This window comes from Humulus lupulus, chromosome 5 (genome assembly GCF_963169125.1).
Source record: "Humulus lupulus chromosome 5, drHumLupu1.1, whole genome shotgun sequence".
Taxonomy (NCBI): domain Eukaryota; kingdom Viridiplantae; phylum Streptophyta; class Magnoliopsida; order Rosales; family Cannabaceae; genus Humulus; species Humulus lupulus.
Window position 1 is genome coordinate 211,400,719 of NC_084797.1, and position 24,013 is coordinate 211,424,731.

Genomic DNA, 24,013 nt, shown 5'->3' on the forward strand with positions numbered 1-24,013 from the left:
ATCAACCTGACTCAGAACCGGTTGACAATTATTGAGTACGCATTGAGATTTGACCGGTTGGCGAAGTTTGCGCCGGATTTAGTGCCGACGGATGCTGCAAGAAGGGATAGATTTGTGCGGGGGTTGAATGTTATGATCGCCCGTGATATGAAGATTACTTTGGATCTAGAGACTACTACTTATGCCCAGGTCATGGACAAGGCCCTTACAACTGAGGGGGCCGAATATCAGATATGGAGAGAGAGCACTGTTAGGCGCGATGCTAGGAGGACAGTGCCTCCTTTTATTGGATCCAGCCAGGGTAGTGGCTCCAGTGAGTAGAAGAGAAAGGCCCCATATTATTTTGTTCCTCCTAGCTTGGATAGGAGGGCACAGGGTGCTTTTAGTGGCCGTCAGGGCGGAGGTGACAACTGGAGGAGTTTTCCCGTGTGTCCTCGGTGTAGACGACGACATCAGAGGGAGTGCAAGATCAGGGCCTGCTTTATCTATGGGAGTGCCAATCATCTAAAGAAATACTGGACACAAGCTAGGAAAGAGGAGCTGAAGCAGGGCGACAGTCTCGCTCTTGCTAGAGTGTTCACCTTGACTCAGACTGAGGCGGAGGCTAGCCCCTCGGTTGTGACAGGTCAGATTTCTAGTGCTGGGTCTTCTTATACTGCATTGATTGATTCGAGAGCTACTCATTCATTGTGTCTGCTAGAGTGATAGATCAGTTGTGTAGACCTAGTGTTTTGTATGCTAGGGGTTTTCAGACTTTGTTGCCAACTGGGGAACTGGTAGTCTCTAGGAGACGGATTAGAGCATTGCCAGTAGAGATATATGGTAGGGAGTTGTCTATTGATCTAATTGAGCTAGTGATGGATGACTTCGATATGATCCTAGGGATGGGTTGGTTATCGAAGTATGGGCCAACGATTGACTGCAAGTGCAGGATGGTGACTTTTGAACCAGAAGGGGAGGTACCCTTTGTATTTGTGGGGACAGTTAGTGGGTCGCGAGTACATATGATTTCAGCACTGAAGGATAGAGACCTGATGTAGGAAGGTTGCATAGGATTCCTAGCAAACATTGTGGATACCTCTAGAGTTGTGTTGGTTGGACCGGGTGAGACCAGATTGGTATGCGAGTTTCCAGATTTATTTCCAGCAGACTTGCCAGGGTTGCCACCGCAGCGGGAGATTGAGTTTGTCATAGAGTTGGTGCCAGGGGTGGAGCCAGTATCGAGGACACCTTACAAAATGGCTCCGGCAGAGTTGAAGGAGTTGAAGATTCAGTTGCAAGAGTTATTGGATTTGGGGTTCATCAGACCGAGTTTCTCGCCATGCGGTGCTCCAGTGTTGTTCGTCAACAAGAAGGATGGATCTCTTAGGATGTGTATTGACTATAGGGAGCTTAACAAGTTGACCACTAAGAATAAATACCCACTACCTAGGATCGATGATTTATTTGACCAACTACAGGGAAAGACAGTGTTTTCCAAGATTAATCTCCGGTCAGGTTACCATCAGTTAAGGATTAAAGAAGAGGACATACCAAAGACTGCTTTCCGCACGAGGTATGGAAACTATGAATTCCTGGTTATGTCATTTGGATTAACCAATGCCCCAACAACTTTTATGGATATGATGAATAGGGTTTTCAAGGACTACTTGGACAAGTTTGTGATTGTGTATATCGATGACATTCTGGTGTACTCTCAGTCAGAGAGAGAGCATGAGCAGCATCTACGTTTGGTATTGCAGCAATTGAGGGAGCATAGGTTATATGCTAAGTTCAGCAAGTGTGAGTTTTGGCTACCGCAAGCCACATTTCTAGGCCATATTGTCAGTAAGGGGATTTGGTTGACCCAAGTAAGATTGAGGCAGTGAGGGATTGGCCTAGACCGAGCAGTGTTTCTGAAGTTAGGAGTTTTCTAGGATTGGCAGGGTATTATCGGCAGTTTGTTGAGGGGTTCTCCAGGATAGCTATGTCATTGACAAAATTGACAAGGAAGAAGACTAAGTATGCATGGACACACAGGTGTGAGAATAGTTTCAAGGGACTGAAGCGGCGACTGATCACCGCACCAATGTTGAGTCTGTCGACAGAGAATGAGAAGTTTGTGGTTTACTGTGATGCTTCCAGACAGGGTTTATGGTGTGTGTTGATGCAAGCTGGAAAGGTGATAGCCTATGCATTGAGACAATTAAAGGAGTATGAGCAGAGATATCCCACGCATGATTTGGAGTTGGCAGCGGTGGTATTTGCACTTAAGGTTTGGAGACATTAACTGTATGGTAAGAAGTGCGAGATATACACCGACCATAAGAGTTTGAAGTACTTCTTTACTCAGAAGGATCTGAATATGCGCCAGAGACGATGGTTGGAGTTGGTAAAGGATTATGATTGTGATATCTTATACCATCTTGGGAAGGCTAATGTAGTGGCTGATGCATTGAGTCAGAAGGGCCCAGGACAGTTGTTCAATTCGAGACAGATATCTGATAAGCTAGCTAAGGAGAAAACTAGAGCGGGTATAGAGTTGGTGGTTGGTCAGTTAGCCAACATCACTCTTCAGTCTACACTCCTTGAGAGGATCAAGGAGGCGCAGGGGAAGGATTCCCAGTTGAGAGGGCACAGAGAGAATGTCTTAGTCAGAGCGGCTAAGGACTTTTCTATCTCAGAGATGGGGTTACTGAAGTACAAGGGTTGGATCTGTGTTCCGATGGATTTTGATATTCGACAAGAGATCTTGGATGAATCGCATACCACTCCCTATTCCTTACATCGAAGATGTACCAAGATTTCAGAGATTTGTATTGGTGGACGGGCATGAAGAGGGATATGGTGGATTATGTGGCCAAGTGCTTAACGTGTCAGCAGGTTAAGGCTGAACATCAGAGGCCAGTAGGGTTACTGCAACCTCTAGGGATTCCAGAGTGGAAATTGGAAGATATCACCATGGACTTCGTGGTTGGTTTGCCGAAGACCATGGGACAGCATGACTCGGTGTGGGTGATTGTGGATAGGTATACCAAGTCCGCCCACTTCTTACCTGTCAGGACGACTTATACTGTGGAGAAGTATGTCGAGTTATATGTGAAGGAAATTGCTCGACTTCATGGGGCTCCGAGGTCGATAGTATCCGACAGGGACCCCACCTTCACCTCCAAGTTTTGGGAGAGTCTGCAGAAGGCTATGGGCACGCAGTTGCAGTTTAGTACCGCTTATCATCCTCAGACAAATGGACAGTCTGAGAGGACGATTCAAATATTGGAAGACATGTTACGAGCATGTGTGCTAGATTTTGGGGGATCTTGGAGTAAGTATCTCCTTTTGATTGAGTTCTCGTACAATAATAGTTATCAGGCGACTATTGGAGTGGCTCCGTATGAGATGCTATATGGGAGGAAGTGCAGATCACCTATCCATTGGGATGAGAAGGGTGGGAGGAGATATTTGGGTCTTGAGATGGTTCAGAGAACCAATGAGGTGATCGAAAAGATTAGAGCTCGAATGCTTGCCTCCCAGAGTCGCCAGAAGAGTTACTCGGACTTGAAACGTAGAAGCGTAGAGTTTCAGGTCGGTGATCATGTGTTTCTTAGGGTTTCACCTTTGAGGGGAGTGAAACGGTTTGGTATCCAGGGCAAGCTGAGCCCTAGGTTTGTTGGCCCCTTTGAGATTCTGGAACGGGTTGGAGAGGTAGCTTATAGATTGGCAATGCCTCCAGCTTTATCAAGGGTTCATGATGTTTTTCATGTGTCCATACTCCGGAAGTATGTATCAGATTCGATGATAAACGAGTTTTAGGCTCGTTTATGGTCTAGTTTTTAGGGTGTTTTCGTTAGTTTAGGATTATTTTATAGCGGAATTATGCTCGTTTGTTCATGTTTCAGGTTTTCCATGCTAAATTGGTGAAAAGAGTGAAAAGGAGTGAAAGTGGAAGAAAATTGGGTTTTTCGAGATTGATATGTGCGAGCTTTGATGCTGTTAATAGCGCTACAGCGCTATCAAAGGAGCGTCGTAGCGCTAGGAAGGACCTTGAAAGCATGATTGATTCTGGAAGTAGCGCCCCAGCGCTACGAATACAACACCACAGCGCTATCACGAACAACCAAGCAGCGCCCCAACGCTACAACAAGGGCGCTACAGCGCTAGTAAACAAATTTTTATGTATTTTGGTTCTGACTATAGTGCTATAGCGCTCAAGAAGCAGCGCTACAATGCTGGTTACGCGTTTTTCAGATTTTAAACCACTTTTTGAAGGGCAATCTGGTCTTTTCACTTGGGAACCTTGGAAGACTATTTAAAGAACATTATTCTGCGATTCTGGAGAGGAGTCTCAGTTTTTAAAAACCCTAGATTAGAAGAGGCTACTGTAATTAGTTTTCTGTTTTCATCTGAATTCTTTAGGTTGATTTTATGAACAATTATTTGCAGTTTATTTCCATCATGTTATTTATGAACTAATTTCTTTTACCTATGAATTAATATAGTCACTGGAATTTCTATTTAATTTTATTATGATTTTCTATTGATACTTCTTTTCTATTCTAATCTATATGATGTTTGTTTAATGCTAGTAAATACTTGATCACTATTTACTTGATTTAATGGTTTTGATTCAAAATTCGAAAGATGAGAATTGAATATGCTATCATTGTATAGACATAGGTTACATATTGGATGAAAGTACCTGTATGACTTGTGTAGTAATTAGGTTTCCATGTTTAATGCCTTTTATATGTTCAAGTTTATCACAGAAATGTAGAAAACCTGCATATAGATTGAGATCTTATATCTTGAAAAAGAATAAGAATCGATTATATTAACCTGCTATTAGAATAGAAAGAAGAGATTTAGAATTGATTATTAAAATTAATAGAATGAACAGTTGATGAAATTAATTCCTAGGCTTTTTATTATTGATTTTTAATTAGTTGATTCATTGTTTTGTTTCCAGTTCTTTAATTTTTGTTCATAGTTTATAGTATTCCTTTTACTTTTAATTATTCAATTAAATTTTAATTCACCAAATAGAATTTGAAAATCAATTAGTGGTATTTGGAAATCAGTCCTCATGGGATCGACACTCTATTTATCATATATTACTTGATTCGACCACGTATACTTGCGTGTATAGATTTTCATGATCAAGTTTTTGGCACCATTGCTGGGGACTTATATTCCAATATCACAGTTATTGTTATTTGTTCTAATTTGGTTATTTTATTTTATTTAATTTCTGTTAACATTTATTTGGATCAAGGTTCTGTTGTGTTTCATGACTTATTGGTATATGCGAAGCAATAGACAAAAGGAGATTATACCGATCAATCTGGAAATTGAAAGAACATGTAGACAGAACAAGAAAACAAAGAGGAGATTGGAGTTTACCATGGCTGACAATTTGGGAAATGGTGCTAATAATGGTCAAGGGGCTGCAGAGGTTCTAAGGGAACAAGGACCAAGAACATTGAGAGATTATGTACTTCCTACTGTACAGGAGTGCATTCATGCATTAGACCTCCAACCATTGCTGCAAACAATTTTGAGATTAAGCCAGCAGTTCTCCAAATGGTCCAAATAACTGTTAAGTTTGAAGGTATGCCAACGGAGGACCCCAATTTACACATAGCTAATTTTCTGGAGTTATGTGCAACGTTCAAGATGAATGGGGTGAGTGATGATGCTATAAGACTGAGGTTATTCCCATTTTCACTAAGGGATAGGGCGAAGAGTTGGTTGATATCTTTACAGGCAAATTCTATTACTACATGGGAGGAGTTAGCTCAGAAGTTCCTTGCCAAGTTCTTTCCTCCAGCAAAGGCTGCAAAACTAAGGGGAGAGATTAATAACTTTTATCAGATGGAAGGAGAGTCACTGTATGATTCTTGGGAGCGCTTTAAGGAGTTGTTAAGGAAGTGTCCACACCATGGAATAGAATAGTGGATGTTGGTGCATAATTTTTACAATGGGTTGAATGGAATGACTAGAACAATTATAGATGTTGCAGCGGGAGGTGCCTTTATGAGTAAGAGTGCTAATGAGGCATATGAGCTATTAGAGGAGATGGCAATGAATAATTATCAATGGCCAACTGAAAGGGGACAACCAAAGAAGGTGGCTGGAATGATGGAATTGGATGTTATATCCATGCTTACAGCTCAAGTAGCAGCCTTGACAAAGCAATTACAAAAGACTACACTCTCATCTCAAGCTATGCAAGTTCGAAACCTTTGTGAAGTGTGTGGTACAACCCATCAACCCAACCAATGCCCTGCTATAGATATGAATAACATGCCCATGGAAGAAGTACAAGCTATAGGAAATTACCAAAGACAACCCAATAATCCCAATTCCATGTCCTACAACCCAGGTTGGAAGAACCATCCTAATTTTTCCTGGTCCAATAACCAAAACACTCTACAACCCTATCCTCCACCTCAGCCACAATATCAACCTGCCCAAAATAGACCACCATATCCACAGCAACATGCCCACCAAAACCCTCCACCCGGATATTATCAACCACAAAATAGACCACTTCACCCAATGCCAATGAAACCAGTTGAACCTCAACCTGATGTACTTAACCAATTCATGACTGAAACTAGGGCGTCCATAAGGAGTTTGGAGACTCAAATAGGGCAGTTGGCTACTTTAATGTCTAATAAAGCTCAAGGAAATTTGCCTAGCACTATAGAAGTTAATCCTAAAGAATAGTGCCAAGCTATTACTTTGAGGAGTGGAACAGGTATGAAGGGCCAAAGAAGAATCAGTCAGAAGAAGAAGGTCAGAAGGGAAATATACAAGACAAAGAAGAAAAGAAGTTTAATGATGAAAAGGCTACTGAAGACTATAAGAAAGAAGAGGAGACACCACCTGTGAGCATTGAGCATCATGTTAAAATTCCATATCCACAAAGACTTCGTAAGCATAATTTAGATAAATAGTTTGCAAAGTTTTTAGAGGTGTTCAAGAAGCTACATATAAATATACCGTTCGCAGAAGCATTAGAATAGATGCCCAGCTATGTCAAGTTTATGAAGGATATTCTGTCTAATAAGAGAAAGATGGGTGATTATGAAACAGTGGCGTTAACGAAAGAATGTAGTGCGATTTTTCAAAGGAAACTTCCTCAAAAGTTACGAGATCCTGGGAGTTACTATTCCATGCACGATTGGGGGGTTTGAATGTAAACATGCACTTTGCGATTTAGGGGCAAGTATTAATTTAATGCCTTTGTCAGTATTCTGTAGACTTGGTTTGGGTGAAGCTAGGCTAACCACAGAAACATTGCAGCTGACTGATAGATCTGTGAAGCATCCACGTGGTATTATAGAAGATGTATTGGTAAAGGTGGATAAGTTATATTTCCAGCTGATTTTATAGTTCTTGATATGGAGGAGGATGAGAATGTTCCTATCATTTTGGGGAGACCATTTTTAGCAACTGGGCAAGCATTGATAGATGTGCAAAAAGGAGAGTTAAAGCTGAGAGTTCAAGGGGAAGAAGTAGTATTTAATGACTTTAAGGCTATGACTTATCCTAAAGCATGTGATAGATGTTTCTCAGTTGATGTGGTAGAAGAAGTAGTAGGAAGAAAAAAATTAATTGAGGATCCTCTTGAATTAAGTCTTATAGTTGATGATGTAGATGGTGAGGAAAATGAAGAAGCGGTGAGTTATTTGAAGTGGATAAAATCATCTGAGCCGTGGAAGCATAAAAAGTTTGAATAATTGGGTGAAGGACTGGAAAGACCATTACCATCGATTCTGAAGTCACCTGCTTTAGAACTGAAAGTTTTACCAGAACATCTCTGCTATGCTTATCTTGGGGAAAAAGAGACTCTTCCGGTTATAGTGTCATCATTTCTTTCAGAATTAGAGGAGGAAAAGTTGTTGAGGGTGTTAAGGGCTCATAAAACTGTTATAGGGTGGACTCTGGCTGATATAAGAGGAATTAGCCCATCGACAATTATGCATAGAATTCTCATAGAAGACGATACGAGACCAATTATTGATGCTCAACGAAGACTTAATCAGGCAATGAAAGAAGTGGTGAGGAAAGAGATTTTGAAATGGTTAGATGCTAGAGTGAGTTACCCTATTTCTGATAGTGCTTGGGTGAGTCCCGTACAAGTAGTACTTAAAAAGGGTGGTATGACCGTGGTGAAGAATGAAAGTAATGAACTGATTCCAACAAGGACTGTGACGGGTTGGAGGATATGTATAGATTACCGGAAGTTGAATAAGGCAACTAGGAAAGATCATTTTCCTTTGCCTTTTATTGATCAGATGTTGGATAGGTTGGCGAGGCATAACTACTATTGTTTTCTAGATAGGTACTCAGGCTATCATCAGATTGTAATTGCACTGGAGGATCAAGAGAAGACAACATTTACATGTCCTTATGGGACTTTTGCTTTTAGAAGGATGCCAATTCGGGTTATGTAATGCACCAGCCACATTTCGACGGTGTATGATGGAAATATTTTTTGACATGGTTGAGAAGGGGATTGAAATTTTTATGGATGATTTTTCGGTTTATGGACCCTCTTTTGACACGTGTTTGACTAATTTGGAGCTAGTTTTGAGGAGGTGTGAAGAGTCGCATTTGGTGCTTAATTGGGAAAAGTGCCACTTTATGGTAAATGAAGGAATTGTATTGGGGCACAAGATTTCTAAGAAAGGCATTGAAGTGGATAGGGCTAAGATTTCTACGATAGAGAATTTGCCACCGCCGGTTTCAGTAAAAGGAGTACAGAGCTTCTTAGGTCATGAGGGATTTTATAGGAGGTTTATCAAAGATTTCTCCAAGGTTTCAAAGCCACTCTCCACTTTGTTAATGAATGGGGTTACGTTCGATTTTGATGAGAAATGTCAACAAGCTTTTAGGATACTTAAGGCGAAATTGATTTCGGCACCTATAGTTGTTGCACCTCAATGGGATTTTCCATTTGAATTGATGTGTGACGCTAGTGATTTTGCGGTTGGGGCAGTGTTGGGATAAAGAGTTGACAAGGTATTCATAACGATTTATTATGCAAGTCATACCTTGAATGATGCTCAAATAAATTACGCAACTACAGAAAAGGAGTTGTTGGCCATAGTGTTTGCTTTCGATAAATTTAGGCCATACTTGATTGGGAATAAGGTGGTTGTTTACACAGATTATTCTGCGATAATGTATCTTATGACCAAGAAGGATTCCAAGCCTCGTCTTATTCGGTGGATTTTGTTGTTACAAGAATTTGATGTGGAAATTAAAGATAAGAAAGGTAGTGAGAATTTGGTGGCTGATCACTTGTCTAGATTGGAGGTTGATGAAGATTCTCTTGACAAAGGAATTCAGATTAATGATGCTTTTCCTGATGAACAGTTGTTTGAAGTGAGTGTTTGTAAAGATGTTCCATGGTTTGCAAACTATGTTAATTATTTGGCTGCAAAGGTTATACCTCCTGAGATGACAAGGACACAACTAAAGAAATTTTATTCAGAGGTAAAGCATTATTATTGGGAGGAGCCTATTCTGTATAAACATTGCCCTGATCAAGTTATTAGGAGATGTGTGCCCGAAGAGGAGATGTTGTCAATCTTGACTCACTGTCATAGTTTGCATTGCGACGGTCATTTTGGAGGAGCAAGAACAGCAGCAAAAGTTTTGCAAAGTGGGTTTTACTGGCCTGCATTATTTAAAGATGCTAATGATTTTGTCAAAAGTTGTGATCATTGTCAACAGACTGGGAATATATCAAGAAGAGATCAAATGCCAATGACTGGTATTTTGGAAGTTGAGTTATTTGACGTATGGGGAATAGACTTTATGGGACCTTTTCCATCATCGTATAATAATAAATATATTTTGCTTGCGGTGGATTATGTTTCTAAATGGGAAGAAGCCGCAGCAACTCATACTTGTGATGGGAAATAGGTACTTAGATTCCTTCATAAAAATATCTTTACTCGAGGCACCCCCAGAGCAATTATTAGTGATCGGGAAAGTCATTTTTACAATAAGTGGTTCACTACTCTTTGTGCTCGCTATGGTGTTCATCATCGAAAGGCGTTTTTTTATCATCCAATTGCAAATGGCCAAGCTGAAGTGTCGAATAGGGAAATAAAAGGTATTTTAGAAAAGACAGTAAATACGTCAAGGAAGGATTGGTCGAAGAAGCTTGATGATTCACTCTGGGCTTATTGCACTACATTCAAAACTCGGATTGGTATGTCACCATATCGATTGGTGTTCGGTAAGGCATGCCATTTACCGGTGGAACTGGAGCATAGAGCTTATTGGGCTATGAAAAAGTTAAATCTTGATCTCTTTATAGCGGGGCAAAATAGACTTATGGAGTTAAATGAGCTTGAAGAATTTTGAAATGAAGCTTATGAGAATGCGAGGATCTATAAAGAGAAGTCTAAGGCTTTTCATGATAAGAAAATACTGAGGAAGGATTTTCAACCAGGAGATAAAGTGTTGCTATTTAATTCCAGACTTAAGCTTTTTCCTGGTAAATTGAAGTCGAGATGGTCAGGACCGTACACAATAATTACGTCACTTCCTTATGGAGCAGTGCAAGTTCATAGTGAGAAGATAGGGCATTTTAAGGTGAACGGCCAGAGGTTGAAGCATTATTTGGAGGGTCTGGTGGAAAAATGCAAGTCCGTGGTGATGTTGGAACCAATTTGATCTGAATATAAACAAGAGTCTGGCTAAAAGACGTTAAAGACAGCGCTCTTAGGAGGCATTCCTAAGTTTTCTTTTGTATTGTAAATTTATGATTTTATTTGTTTTGATGTATAGAATGAACCGTGAAAACGTGAAAAAAAAACGTAAGGGGTTGCAAGAAGAAGGTTGGAAAGCGATAATTTTTCATAAACCAGCGCTGTAGCGCTGGTTTGGTAGTGTTATAGCGCTATATACATATTGAAAAGCAGTATTTTTAGAATGCCCAGCGCTACAGCACTGGTTTGGTAGCGCTATGGCGCTAATCTCAGAGCCAAAAGGGTTTTTTGAACGTTTATTAGTGCTATGGCATTGTATTGCTAGCGCTACGACGCTCTTTCCAGAGACAAATAGCCCAACAACCTTATGTAGCGCTACATCGCTAGACATGTAGTGCTATAGCGCTCTATAACAGAATTTTTTTAAAAACCAAGGTGTTTCGAATTTCATCTCCTTCAAACCCTCATTTTTCATTCTCTTCCTATGTTCTCTCTATCCCATCACCCAAAATATCCCAGTAATCCTCCATTTTAGCCTATTACCCATAAAATTTCACCATACATTCTTCCATTTTCCTTCATTTTCTCTTCTATCTTAGCCTTTTTATCCTTTACTTAATTTCTTTCTTCTCAACCCCATTCCAATTTCCCAATTCACTTTTGAAACCCTAAAAATTCAGAGTTTTAATTTCTTGAAGAAGATCAAAATTTTCAAGGGGCTATACTCACTCAAGCACAAGGGAGTCCATTTCAAGAGTTAGTAAGTGTTTTCATTCCCTCTTATTCTAAGATTTTTGCTGCATTTGGGATAGGGTTTCATTGTTGATTGTTTTTGGTGGATTGATTTTTGTGCTGTGCTTTGGAGAATTTGGATATTGTGTTTGTAAGATTGAATATATAGGGTGGTTGTGAAAAGGAAAAGTGTTTAATTTAAGGGGAGGTGCTGTCAATTTTTTTTCTTGGGTTGGGTAGAGTGTGGATAATGGCTCCTAAGAGTAGAGCGGGTAGGAATAAGGATAAGGGGAAAGGTCAAGCGTCTGCTTCCCAACCAAGGGATGATAGTTCGGAGCAAGAGTATGATGAAACTAGGTTTACAAATTTCCAGGCTCAAGAACGATATGAGAAATTTGTTAGAAAACCCTTGATTCCTGAGCATGAGGTGGAATATCAGTCTGACCCTTTTAATCATTAGACTTTTGAGTTAGTTAGAGCAAATCTTACTGCTAGGAAGTGGGAAAATTTTGTGACAAAATTGGCACAGGCAAACGTATCATTGGTGTATGAGTTTTATGTCAATTTAAGAAATAAACACAATGATACAGTTTTTGTTCGAGGTAAGCGAGTGCCTTTTACTGCAGAGTCCATTAATAAGGTTTTCAAGGTCCCGCACATAAAAGAGCAGGAGGAGGAATACACTAAATTTTTGAAGGGATATATAGACTATACTGATGTGGCTAACAAATTATGTTTTGAAGGTGCTCCTTAGACTTTATCTGGCTCTTTACCTAAAAGTATAGTGGCTTGTCAACTGAATATTAAAGCCAGTTTTTGGGCTTTCTTTGTTTGTGCTCGATTCATGCCAGTAAGTCATGTGTGTGACATGACTAAGGATCGAGTACTTCTAATGTATGCATTGATAACAGGGATGACTATTAATATGGGTTCATGGCTTAAGGAAAACATTGAGTTCATTGAAAAGGGCCATACCATTGGAGGTTTGAGTCATGGATCTGTCATCACCATGTTATGTTATAAGGCTGTAGTTCCAGAGTTTGTGACTGATATTTATCAGTCGTTGCAGCAACCTTTATCGATTATTCTGATGAAAGATTATCCCGAGCCTGCTTTATATGTGCCGCAAACTAGGAAAAAGGGTAAGCGCCATGTCGAAACTGAGGTGGAAGAAGAGGCTGATCCAATGCTGCAGGGAGGTAGTAGTGATTAGCGCATGTAGCATGTCAGTGATAAGTTGGATTATCTTATCCAACAAAATCAATATATGGTTCAACAACAGCACATGATGAATCAGTATATGGGCCAACGGTACGAATATGAGGTGAACCATGTGGCTCGTTTAAACAATCTGGTGAGTTGGTGGTCTTTAAATGAATCGGATCAAACTTATTTTGCTCCACCACCACCATATCCGCCGTATTCTCCATTCTACTATCTGCCTCCGCCTCCATCCTTTGCTGGTTTTCCAAGGCCTCAGCCTCCGCAATCCCAACAGTAATATATGATAAATAGAGTGTCGATCCCACGATGACTAATTTCCAAATACTAATTCACCAAATAGAATTTGAAAATCAATTAGTGGTATTTGGAAATCAATCCTCGTGGGATCGACACTCTATTTATCATATATTACTTGATTCGACCACGTATACTTGCGTGTATAGATTTTCATGATCAAGTTTTTGGCGCCATTGCCAGGGACTTATATTCCAATATCACAGTTATTGTTATTTGTTCTAATTTGGTTATTTTATTTTATTTAATTTCTGTTAACATTTATTTGGATCAAGGTTCTATTGTGTTTCAGGACTTGTTGGTATATGTGAATCAATAGACAAAAGGAGATTATACCAATTGATCTGGAAATTGAAAGAACGTGTAGACAGAACAGGAAAACAAAGAGGAGATTGGAGTTTACCATGGTCAGGTAAGTCTCTGTTCTCATTCTTTGAGTACTTAACATTGGGGACAATATTTGGTGTTAAGTTTGGGGGAGAGATTTATTTCTTGTGCGTTTTTGTTTGTTTTACGATATGTTTGTTTTTAATTTTCATTAGTTGTTCGTTTTGAGTCATGTTTTAGATTATAAATTAAGTTGATAATTATTGCCATTTGAATATGATTGATTGTTGTGTAATATAATCCAAAGGAAAAATTGATGTGCTTCTAAAAACAATCTGTGTGCTTGGTTAGATTACTTTGTTTTTCACTATGATTTGTTGACATTAGAGATCTATTGCTCATACATTGCAAATGTTATACTTGAGTTATTTTATGCATGTCAAATTTGGATTGTGGATTGAAAAGTTTGAAAAAATTCTAGAACTTGCTTGCTTACTATTTGAGATGAAATTCGAAACAGTGCACATTTAGGAAAATGATATAGGAAATTTTTGGACTGGTTGTGCCTTTCAAGCTAACCCTATTAAATTTTATCTCTAGTTAACCCTTTTGAGCCTTATAACCATTTTCTTGATTAACACATTCTTTTGAGCCTAATTGTGAAATAAACTACCATTTACTCTTTTTGACCCATACCATGAGCATGAAAATTACTATATGAGGGGAGTGAATGTGTAATGGGATGTTTGTATTATGTGTTATTCAGAAATTTACTTATGATTGAGAAAAAAAAAAGTGAAAAATGATTATGCTCCCAAATAGTTATCTATTGAAAAATCAAAGTTTGGGGGAGTGTATTGAAAAAAGAAAAAATATATATATATATTCTCAATCATTGCAGAGAAAAAGGGGTAACAAGGGATTAGATGTGTGAAATTTATGGGAAAGTTTGTTTAATTGGAATGCTTGTGGTATGATTAAGCCTAAAAAAATTGTCTCTTTATCTACCTATACCTAAGCCTTCTATTACAACCCTTATAAAGTCCTATTGATTCTTATTTGTGCATTTGTTTATATTAATGGAGAATAGTAAGTAATGCAGGCATATGGAAATATTTGGTTATGTGGTTAGTTGATGAGAATTTGATGTGCATAAAGTGGTTCAATTATTTTATTTGCGAGTTATGAGTAAATGAACTTTGGTGTTGATATATTACAGTGAAAGGGTGAGGTGATTGAGACTGAAAATCTAGATTAATGTTTTACATAGTATGATTGTTTTTTTCCTGCGGATTATATATGCATAGCAGTATTGAGTGTTTGAATTGGTTAGATATGTCAACTTGATTTATTTAGGTTTGAGTTTAGTTAGATTCTTTACTCGAGGGCGAGTAAAGGTTTAGTTTGGGGGAGTTTGATAAACGAATTTTGGGCTCGTTTATGGTCTAGCTTTTAGGGTGTTTTTCGTTAGTTTAGGATTATTTTATTGCGGAATTATGCTCGTTTGTTCATGTTTTAGGTTTTCCATGCTAAATTGGTGAAAAGAGTGAAAAGGAGTGAAAGTGGAAGAAAATCTAGTTAAGTTGAAGAAAATCAGGTTTTTCGGGATTGATATGTGCGAGTTTTGATGCTGTTAATAGCGCTACAGCGCTATCAAAATAGCGTCGTAGCGCTAGGAAGGACCTTGAAAGCATGATTGATTCTGGAAGTAGCGCCCCAGCGCTATCACGAACAGCAAAGCAGTGCCCCAACGCTACAACAAGGGCGCTACAGCGCTAGTAAACAAATTTTTATGTATTTTGGTTCTGACTATAGCGCTGTAGCGCTCAAGAAGCAGCGTTTTTCATATTTTAAACCACTTTTTGAAGGGCAATCTGGTCTTTTCACTTGGGAACCTTGGAAGACTATTTAAAGAACATTATTCTGCGATTCTGGAGAGGAGTCTCAGTTTTTAAAAACCCTAGATTAGAAGAGGCTGCTATAATTAGTTTTATGTTTTCATCTGAATTCTTTAGGTTGATTTTATGAACAATTATTTGCAGTTTATTTCTATCATGTTATTTATGAACTAATTTCTTTTACCTAGGAATTAATATAGTCACTGGAATTTCTATTTAATTTTATTATGATTTTCTATTGATACTTCTTTTCTATTCTAATCTATATGATGTTTGTTTAATGCTAGTAAATATTTGATCACTATTTACTTGATTTTATGGTTTTGATTCAAAATTCAAAAGATGAGAATTGAATATGCTATCATTGTATAGACATAGGTTGCATATTGGACAAAAGCACCTATATGACTTGTGTAGTAATTAGGTTTTCATGTTTAATGACTTTTATATATTCAAGTTTATCACAGAAATGTAGAAAACCTGCATATAGATTGAGATCTTATATCTTGAAAAAGAATAGGAATCGAGTATATTAACTTGCTATTAGAATAGAAAGAAGAGATTTAGAATTGATTATTAAAATTAATAGAATGAACAGTTGATGAAATTAATTCCTAGGCTTTTAATTATTGATTTTTAATTTGTTGATTCATTGTTTTGTTTCCAGTTCTTTAATTTTTGTTCATAGTTTATAATATTCCTTTTACTTTTAATTATTCAATTAAATTTTAATTCACCAAATAGAATTTGAAAATCAATTAGTGGTATTTGGAAATCAGTCCTCGTGGGATCGACACTCTATTTATCATATATTACTTTATTCGACCATGTATACTTGCGTGTATAGATTTTCATGATCATTCGACACATATTCTGAGTTATGAGAATTTGGAGCTGGACCAGGATTTATCTTATGAGGAGAAGCCGGTTCAGATTCTGGACCGGAAGGATAAAGTTTTGCAGAGCAAGACCATCGCTTTGGTTAAAGTGTTGTGGAGGAACAGCAAGATTGAGGAGGCGACGTGGGAACTTGAATCAGAGATGTGGGAGCGGTATCCCGAGTTGTTCAGGTAATTTCGAGGACGAAATTTATGTAAGGAGGGGATAGTTGTAGCGTCCCAAATTTGCTAATAAGGCTTAAGGTCTTGATTAGCATGCCTGGAGGGCAATAAGTGATTTATTATTATTATATGTGAATTTTGATGAGTATGTGATTAGATATGCATGTTTAGGTAAATTAAATATGCATGTGGGCCCCGTTTGGTTATTAGGGGCATGTTTGTAATTTTAGCCCGTTGAGGGCATACATGTAATTATTGTGATATATTTGTTATATATCTGTGCTACACGATCCGAGACAGTCCTAGGGAGCGGTTAGCTAGAAAATCACAACGAGGTCGAATACTCGACTCGGGGCGAGTCGAGGGGTATTTCGGGCATTAGACGTTTTATGGGGTTATCGGGTTATGAAAATAAATATTTGGAGATATATTTGAAGTGACAACATTTAGGAGGGAATATTGGGGAAATTTACTATTTTGCCCTCGATGACATTTTTGATACCCCGAGCCTTTGAGGAAGCCTTAGAAACTTAAGTTAAATAAAACAAAACCAAGGAAGCCTTCAGAAATTTAGGAACCGACCCTTTCTCTCTCTCTCTCTCTCTCTCTCTCTCTCTCTCTCTCTCTCTCTCTCTCTCTCTCTCTCTCTCTCTCTCTCTCCTGGAGTTCTTTCTCTTTGGAAGCTTGGAGACTTTGATCTATAGGAGAATTTTGGCTTGGAATTGAAGCTGGCTGTGATTGAGGATTAGCTCAGGGCCAAGTTATCATATTGAGGTAAGGATTCTAGCACTTAATTATCTGAGTTATGTTGAGTTTCATGCTGGTATTTCAAGGTTGTGCATGTGAGCTAGGTGAAGAATCATTCTTGAGTTTTAGATGAGGTTTGGGGTTAAATCTTGTTAGGTTTTGTTGCTGAGACTGTAGTAAAACTTCTGTTATGAATGGTTTGGATTGTTGGGTTGATTTTGGGGTAAATTGGCTTGGTTTTGGAGGTAAAAATGGAGGATTTTTCTGGGTTTGAAGGGTCGGGCCGCGTCATTGTTCTTGCTGAGCCACGGCCCTCTAGAGAATTTTGGTGGCCAGGAAGAAGGGCGGGCCGTGACACACCCTAGCTTGGGTCGCGACGCGCCTGCCCTGTTTTTGGGTTTGGGGTCTCTGGTTGAGGCGGGCCGCGGCATGGGTGCATGGGACTGCGACACTTAGTGTGTTTTTGGGCTTCAAGGAGGTTTTAGGCTCGGGATGGATTTTATCACCCGGATTGATAGAATTCAAGGTCCTGGAGACTAGAATTATGACCCAAAGCTATTTAATGGATTAAAACTTGATGGATGGATGTCGTTGATACATTGTGACTAGGTTTTCAGTGAGGCTCGGACTAGGGGACTGTGCTCAGGACATCGGTGCTTGGAAAGCTCGAGACACAGGTAAGAAAACGGTTGTACCCATAGAGCAGGGCGAGGCCCTATAGCTTGTGTTGCAGGGCATGACCCTATATGATTGTGTTGCATGGTGTAGCCCCATTGAATATGTTTATACGTGTTAGTATTTGCTTAAATTATGCTATGTGTGCATATATGTGAATGAACGACAAGAGTCGGGAACGGCGAAGGCTGAGAATGGCAAGGCCAAGTACGGCAAGGGGCTGGGAGCAGCGTTTAGCACGCGGAGTGCGAGTTGCCAGGGCGAGACCCTATAGGATACCTGGGATATCCTCACGATGAAGACCGTGAAACCAGGGTCTGGTAAAGCACCTAGGACGACATGGTCGTATGTGTTTAGCCTGTTGGCGGTTTGTTTATGTGTTGAATGAAAGATATGCATATGTTATTTGCTTGTGTGAGTTTTCTTGCTGGGCTTCGGCTCACGGGTGCTCTATGGTGCAGGTAAGGGCAAGGGGAAAGTCGACCAACCATGAGTACGGAGAGCGTGAGGCGATGCATACATGTTTGGCCTGCCTGGCTGCCACGGCCAGGGGTATCTTTGGGAGATGTTTGTCTTAAACCTAAATTTTGTCGTTTAGCCGACTTTAGTTATATTTTTGAGTTATAAATGTTTATAAACAGTATTTTGGGATCCCAAATATTTAACTCTTTATAATATTTAATGAATGAATTATTTTCAAAGTATGTGACTTCTATTACGGTTTAGCTACACTTTTAACCCAAAACCTCAATTAGCGAGTTAATTGCACATTTTAAACTCACTTAGTAATGGCTCTAAAGAAGTAGGGCGTTACAAATTTGACTCGTTCCTGAACGTTTTGGACCGAATTCTGGGCATATGTTGAACAGATAATTCAAATTTATTCAATTTTTAATCATTTATTTATTCATTTTAAAAGGGGTTAGTTTCACAGGGTATTTCGATAAAACACAAGGTACCAAATGAGTATTTACCATAATTATTATCATCATAATGCTAATAATTTTTCTACATCACATCGCTTATAATATTAAAAACAAAATATCTCAATAACAATATGTATGTGAATGTATATATTCAAATAATCTTTTTATAAAAAAAATCATATTTTTAACATAAAATTATAATGATCAATATAATGATAATAATATAAATATAGATATTTATATTACTATTAATTAGTCATAAAATCAATCACATTGATATAATAAATATAATTTCTACAAATTTCAATAATTTTACAAATATCAATAATTATGAGAAAAATAATATTTTATATTATCTCAGCATTCACATATCAACCAAAATATTAATACACAATAATGACTGTTAAATAATAGTTTTACTATAAATCACATTTTACATATGTAAAATTATATTATTGATTTACCAAAAAAATAAGAAAAATAAATTATTAAAATTTACTATTCATAATAATTTCCATACTAATAGAAAATCAATAAAATATCTTTTTTTATTAATATTGGGCAGCACATCGGCTATAAAATGGACAATCCGAAAATCAAAACCTATATCAAATATACATATAATCTCAGACAGCCAGTATAATTATAGAAAATATTTAGTTTATCAAGCATATATAAATATATACTATAAATACACATAATAACAATTACTGTAATTAGTCACAATTAAATCACAATTTTTGGTTAAAGAAATTATACCACAATGATCAAGTTTCAAAACAAGCTAAACGATGATTTCTGAAGCCCAAAACGAATTTCGGAACCTCGAAAACTAAGTTTTGACCATCAATCAACGGTGGATCGCGGTGGCTCGTGGTGGGCCCGCCACCCAACTATGGTAGATGTGAGAACAATTTATTGGTTTTTGAAGCCTACAACACGAGGAACATGATGGTGGTGACATATCAACTAATTGATGCTCGAGGTGGCCGGATCGCAACTTTGAGGTCATGTAGTGGTCAAACTTAAATCGACCGATTGAGGTTCTTAATCGGCAAGTGAGCTCTAGATTCTCGCGTGGTCGATAGTTCGGAGGCCTTTGAATCCAACAGTCTGGCACATGGATATATGTGGCGGGCAAAAAGTGGTCGTTTGTCGTCGACAACATTAGTACACCAGAGCGGAAAGAGAGAGGAAGAAAAAGGAAGAGAATGAGAAAGAAAGAAAAAGATGTTTGACAATTTGTGTAGCACGAACTAAGTAGCAAAGCAATAGTGGTTTAGGGTTTTTCCTAATTTCTATATTTAAATTTAAAGTAATCATACGTGTAATAGTTATATTAATAAGTTTATATAAAAGTTTTAATTTTTTTTGTATTTCATAGTATCATTATATTTAATTCGTTTGGTCAAGTGCCACTACACTAAAATACTCCTTTTGTGTCAACATTTGTGGAAGTTTGAGCACTACCACAAATGCAGGGGCATTTGCGTCAGTGATAACACTAACGATGTTAATTGGCGAAGTTTGTGTCAGTGGCCAACTGACGTCGTTAACGCACTATTTGCATCAGTTGCCCACTGATGCAAATGGTCTGCCCAGTAATAAATCCCAGCCATCGTCCCCTAGCCCCTCATTCTCCCAAATTCGAAAACTTAGGTTTTCTCCCAACAACCAATGGCGCCTCCAACTTTCTTGACCCATTTTGGTGAGTTTTTTTTTTCTTTTTTCTTTTAATTTTAAGGTTAAACTGATGAATATAATATGTTTATGAACCTTATACATAGTTTTTTTTGTATGGATTTTTTTTTTGAAGATTATTGTTTGAAAAATCAAAACCCCAAAACCCTCCTCTTGATTTTTTTCCTCTGACTGGGTTCGCAAGGGTCATGTGGGTGGCTGGGGTCGTGGGGGGTGGCTGGGGTCGCGGGGGTTGAGAGGTGTCTGGCTGGGGACTGGGTACAGGGGAGCTGGGGTCGCATAGAGTGGCTGGGTACACGGGGTCAGGGTTCATAGCGTTTTTATTTTTATTTTTTTAATGTAGCATTTACGTCAATTGGGCACTGTCACAAATGCAATGTTTGTGACAGTTGGGCACTGATGCAAATGTCAGGCTGGTTTGCGTCATGGGATTCCACGTCAGATTCAAAACAAACGCAAAAAATCAATTGTGGCAGTTAGGAACTGTCACAAATGACTTTTTTTGTAGTAGTGTGCTTAACATGCACTACACCAAAATACTCATTTTATGTCAGTCAAACACATCAGCATTTGTGGCAGTTGAGCACTGCCACAAATGCAGGGGCATTTGCGTTAGTGATAACACTGACGCTGTTAATTGGCGATGTTTGCATCAGTGGCCAACTGACACCGTTAACGAACTATTTGCGTCACCATTTGCGTCAGTGTCCTACTGACGCAAAGACACCATTAGCGTCAGTTGCCCACTGACGCAAATGGTGGTCTAGTATTAAATCCCAGCCATCGTCCCCGAGCCCCTCATTCTCCCAAATTCGAAAACTTAGGTTTTTTTCTAACAACCAGCGGCGCCTCCGACTTTCTTCACCCATTTTGGTGAGTTTTTTTTTAATTTTAAGGTTAAATTAATTAATATAATATGTTTATGAACCTTATACATAATTTTTTTTTAATTTTTTGTATAGATTTTTTTTTGAAGATTATTGTTTGAAAAACCAAAACCCAAAATCCCTCATCTTTATTTTTTTCTCTGACTGGGTTCGCAAGGGTCCTGTAGGTGGTTGGAGTCGTGGGGGTCGTGGGGGTGGCTGGGGTCGCGGGGGTTGAGAGGTGGCTGGCTGGGGACTGGGTACAGGTGGGTTGGGGTCACATAGGGTTGCTAGGGACTGGGTACACGGGGTCAGTGTTCATAGTGTTTTTTATTTTTTATTTTTTTAATATAGCATTCGCGTTAGTGTCCACTTGTCACGTTTGCATAAGTTGGGCACTGTCACAAATGTCATGTTTGTGACAGTTGGGCACTGACACAAATGCCAGGCTAGTTTGCGTCATGGGATTTTGCGTCAATTTCAAAAGTGACGCAAAAACTCAATTGTGGCAGTTAGGAACTGTCACAAATGACATTTTCTGTAGTAGTGATACTCGTAAATCATTGTATTATGAGTATGTGGCAGACGTACTCTACTTTAGGAACGTCACAAAAAGTATCAATAAAACTCTTGATTTTTCAACATCTCTTCCTTATGATAAACATTGCAACATTTTCCATCTAGCTAAACAAAGGAATTACCATATGTGTCTCACAATAATTTTTCTCAAAATGCATCTGACCTCATTTATTTAGACATTTTGGGTCATTTCCATGTTGTAAGTATTGAAGGTTATGAATACTTATCGACCATTGTTGATGATTGTGCCCAATTCACCTTGATTTTTTTTTTTTATTAAAATCTAAATATGATGTTAGTTTTGTCATAACAATTTTTTTAATTTTGTTACCACTTAATATTCAATTAACATCAAAGTTGTATATTCCGACAATGCTAAAGAACTCAATCTTACTTCATTCTTTGCTAATAAGGGCATCATGCATTACCACTCATGTGTTGACACTCCTCAACAGAATTCTGTTGTGGAACAAAAACACCAACATATTTTAAATGTTGCTAGATCTCTTTCATTTCAATCTAACATTTCTTTAGTTTTATGGAGTTTTTTTGTTAGGACAATTGTTTATTTAATCAACCGCGCACCTTCTATGTTGATGAAAAATATGACTTATTTTGAATTACTTCATAAAAAATTGCCTAATTATGGCCATTTAAAAGTTTTTGGTTATTTAGCTTATGTTTCAACTTTAGTTGGTCAAAGGCACAAATTCACACCTTGATCACATGCTTGTGTGTTCATTAGATATCCAGAAGGCATGAATGCATATACCTTACTTGACCTTCAAACAAATGAAACATTTCAATCTCGTGATGTCATATTCCACGAAAATATATTTTCATTTAAGAATAATCAATCTAATTTGACTGATAATATTTTTCCTACTGATGTATTACCTTGTTTCAAATCTATTGCAGATTCTCAAGCTTCTATAACTGATAATAATCCAACAACTGCTACTCAGCCTAATGACAACCACCAAACCACAAAAGCATGTCATTCCATCACTCGACCATAAAAAATGAGAGATCGACTAGTCTTCATTAGCTGTGATGGTGGTCGGGTGGTTGGGACAATCTCTGCACATGCAAAGAGATTCATTTAAAAAATATGAGATTATATTGTGCTTAAAAAAATTATTTTTGCCATATTTATGTAAAGTTTATAATTTATTTTCTCATATTTATGAAAAAAAATCTCATTTTTTTAATATTTCTTAAAATTTTTACCCATTTTTATTTTATTTTTCCTATGAAGGAGTAACATAATGATTTCTCATTTTTTAACTCGTGTTAACAAGATATACTATATTATATGGGTCTATATTATTTTGAGTCCTTGTGTTTTCGTTTAATTTCACGATAGACTCTCTCTTTTAAAAAATATATTTTTAGATCTGTGTTTTGTAAAATGGTTAAAGATAGTTTCCTGATTTCGAATTCAATCGAGATGTTTTCAAATTTTAACCAAATTCAGATTCAGGAGACTATTTTTAACTATTTGACAAATATATAGGGTCTAGAATTGTATTTTTTTTAAATGAAGCCTATCGTAAAATTAACGTAAAACACAGGGACCTAATATGATATATTTATAATAGTTTGTTGTGTATATATATATATTTTAAGTAAATAGAAAATTTTCCCCCTGAACTATGGCATCTATAGAGTTTTGCTCCTTCAACTTTTTTTCGTGGCAAAAATTCCTCCTGAATTATAAAAACTATTGTAAATGTGTCACTTATATTGCATTTCATTTATTTTTTTAAATAATTTGCTCATGTAACACTAATGTTGCACTAATGTGGCGGGATTCAATAATCCTAACAGGCAAATGCATACATAGATAGTGGCATAATGACAAATTTTGAGAACATGTATCTGCATTCTTAAAACTAATTTTTGTATATTTAATGTCAATAAACTCAATTTCGACTAACTTCACTTAGTTAATTAGACTCTCGTACTATAATTATGCGTGTGATATGTGAATACATAACAAACTGCTTAAAAAAATAAACAGATTGTAATATAAGAGACATGTTTGCAATGATTTCCATAATTAAGAGGGTACTTTTACCATAAAAAATAATTTAGGGGTAAAACTCTACAATGGCTACTGTTCTTTTGGAGAAATTGCTATTTGTAAATTTTTTTCACTAATAAATATAAAAATAAAGAAAAAATAGAAGGAAAAAAATGCAAAAAAAAAAGAAAATTGAAAAAATATAAACAAAAAAAATAATACAAATTAAAAAAAAATAGATAAACAAA

General features: G+C 37.6%; 1 protein-coding gene and 1 non-coding gene across 2 annotated transcripts; one reads left to right on the plus strand and one right to left on the minus strand.

Moving 5' to 3' along the window:
* Window positions 1–5,814: 5,814 nt before the first annotated feature.
* On the minus strand, window positions 5,815–5,921 carry LOC133781172 (small nucleolar RNA R71). The gene has a single exon (XR_009869965.1). It is a non-coding gene; the product is annotated as a small nucleolar RNA R71 (small nucleolar RNA).
* A 2,563-nt stretch (window positions 5,922–8,484) lies between these two features.
* On the plus strand, window positions 8,485–10,362 carry LOC133779928 (uncharacterized). Its single transcript, XM_062219825.1, has 3 exons — window positions 8,485–8,962; window positions 9,254–9,789; window positions 10,003–10,362. The coding sequence occupies exons 1-3, from the start codon at window positions 8,485–8,487 to the stop codon at window positions 10,360–10,362; spliced, it is 1,374 nt and encodes a 457-aa protein (XP_062075809.1).
* The last annotated feature ends 13,651 nt before the right edge of the window (window positions 10,363–24,013 follow it).

What these genes read in the sequence shown, in the direction of transcription:
- LOC133779928 (XM_062219825.1), top strand. Translation starts at nt 8,485, where the DNA reads ATGGTTGAGAAGGGGATTGAAATTTTTATGGATGATTTTTCGGTTTAT. An exon ending in TGAATTGATGTGTGACGCTA is followed by an intron (nt 8,963 to 9,253) that starts GTGATTTTGCGG and finishes TGGAAATTAAAG; the next exon opens with ATAAGAAAGGTAGTGAGAAT. An exon ending in TGGAAGTTGAGTTATTTGAC is followed by an intron (nt 9,790 to 10,002) that starts GTATGGGGAATA and finishes TTTTACAATAAG; the next exon opens with TGGTTCACTACTCTTTGTGC.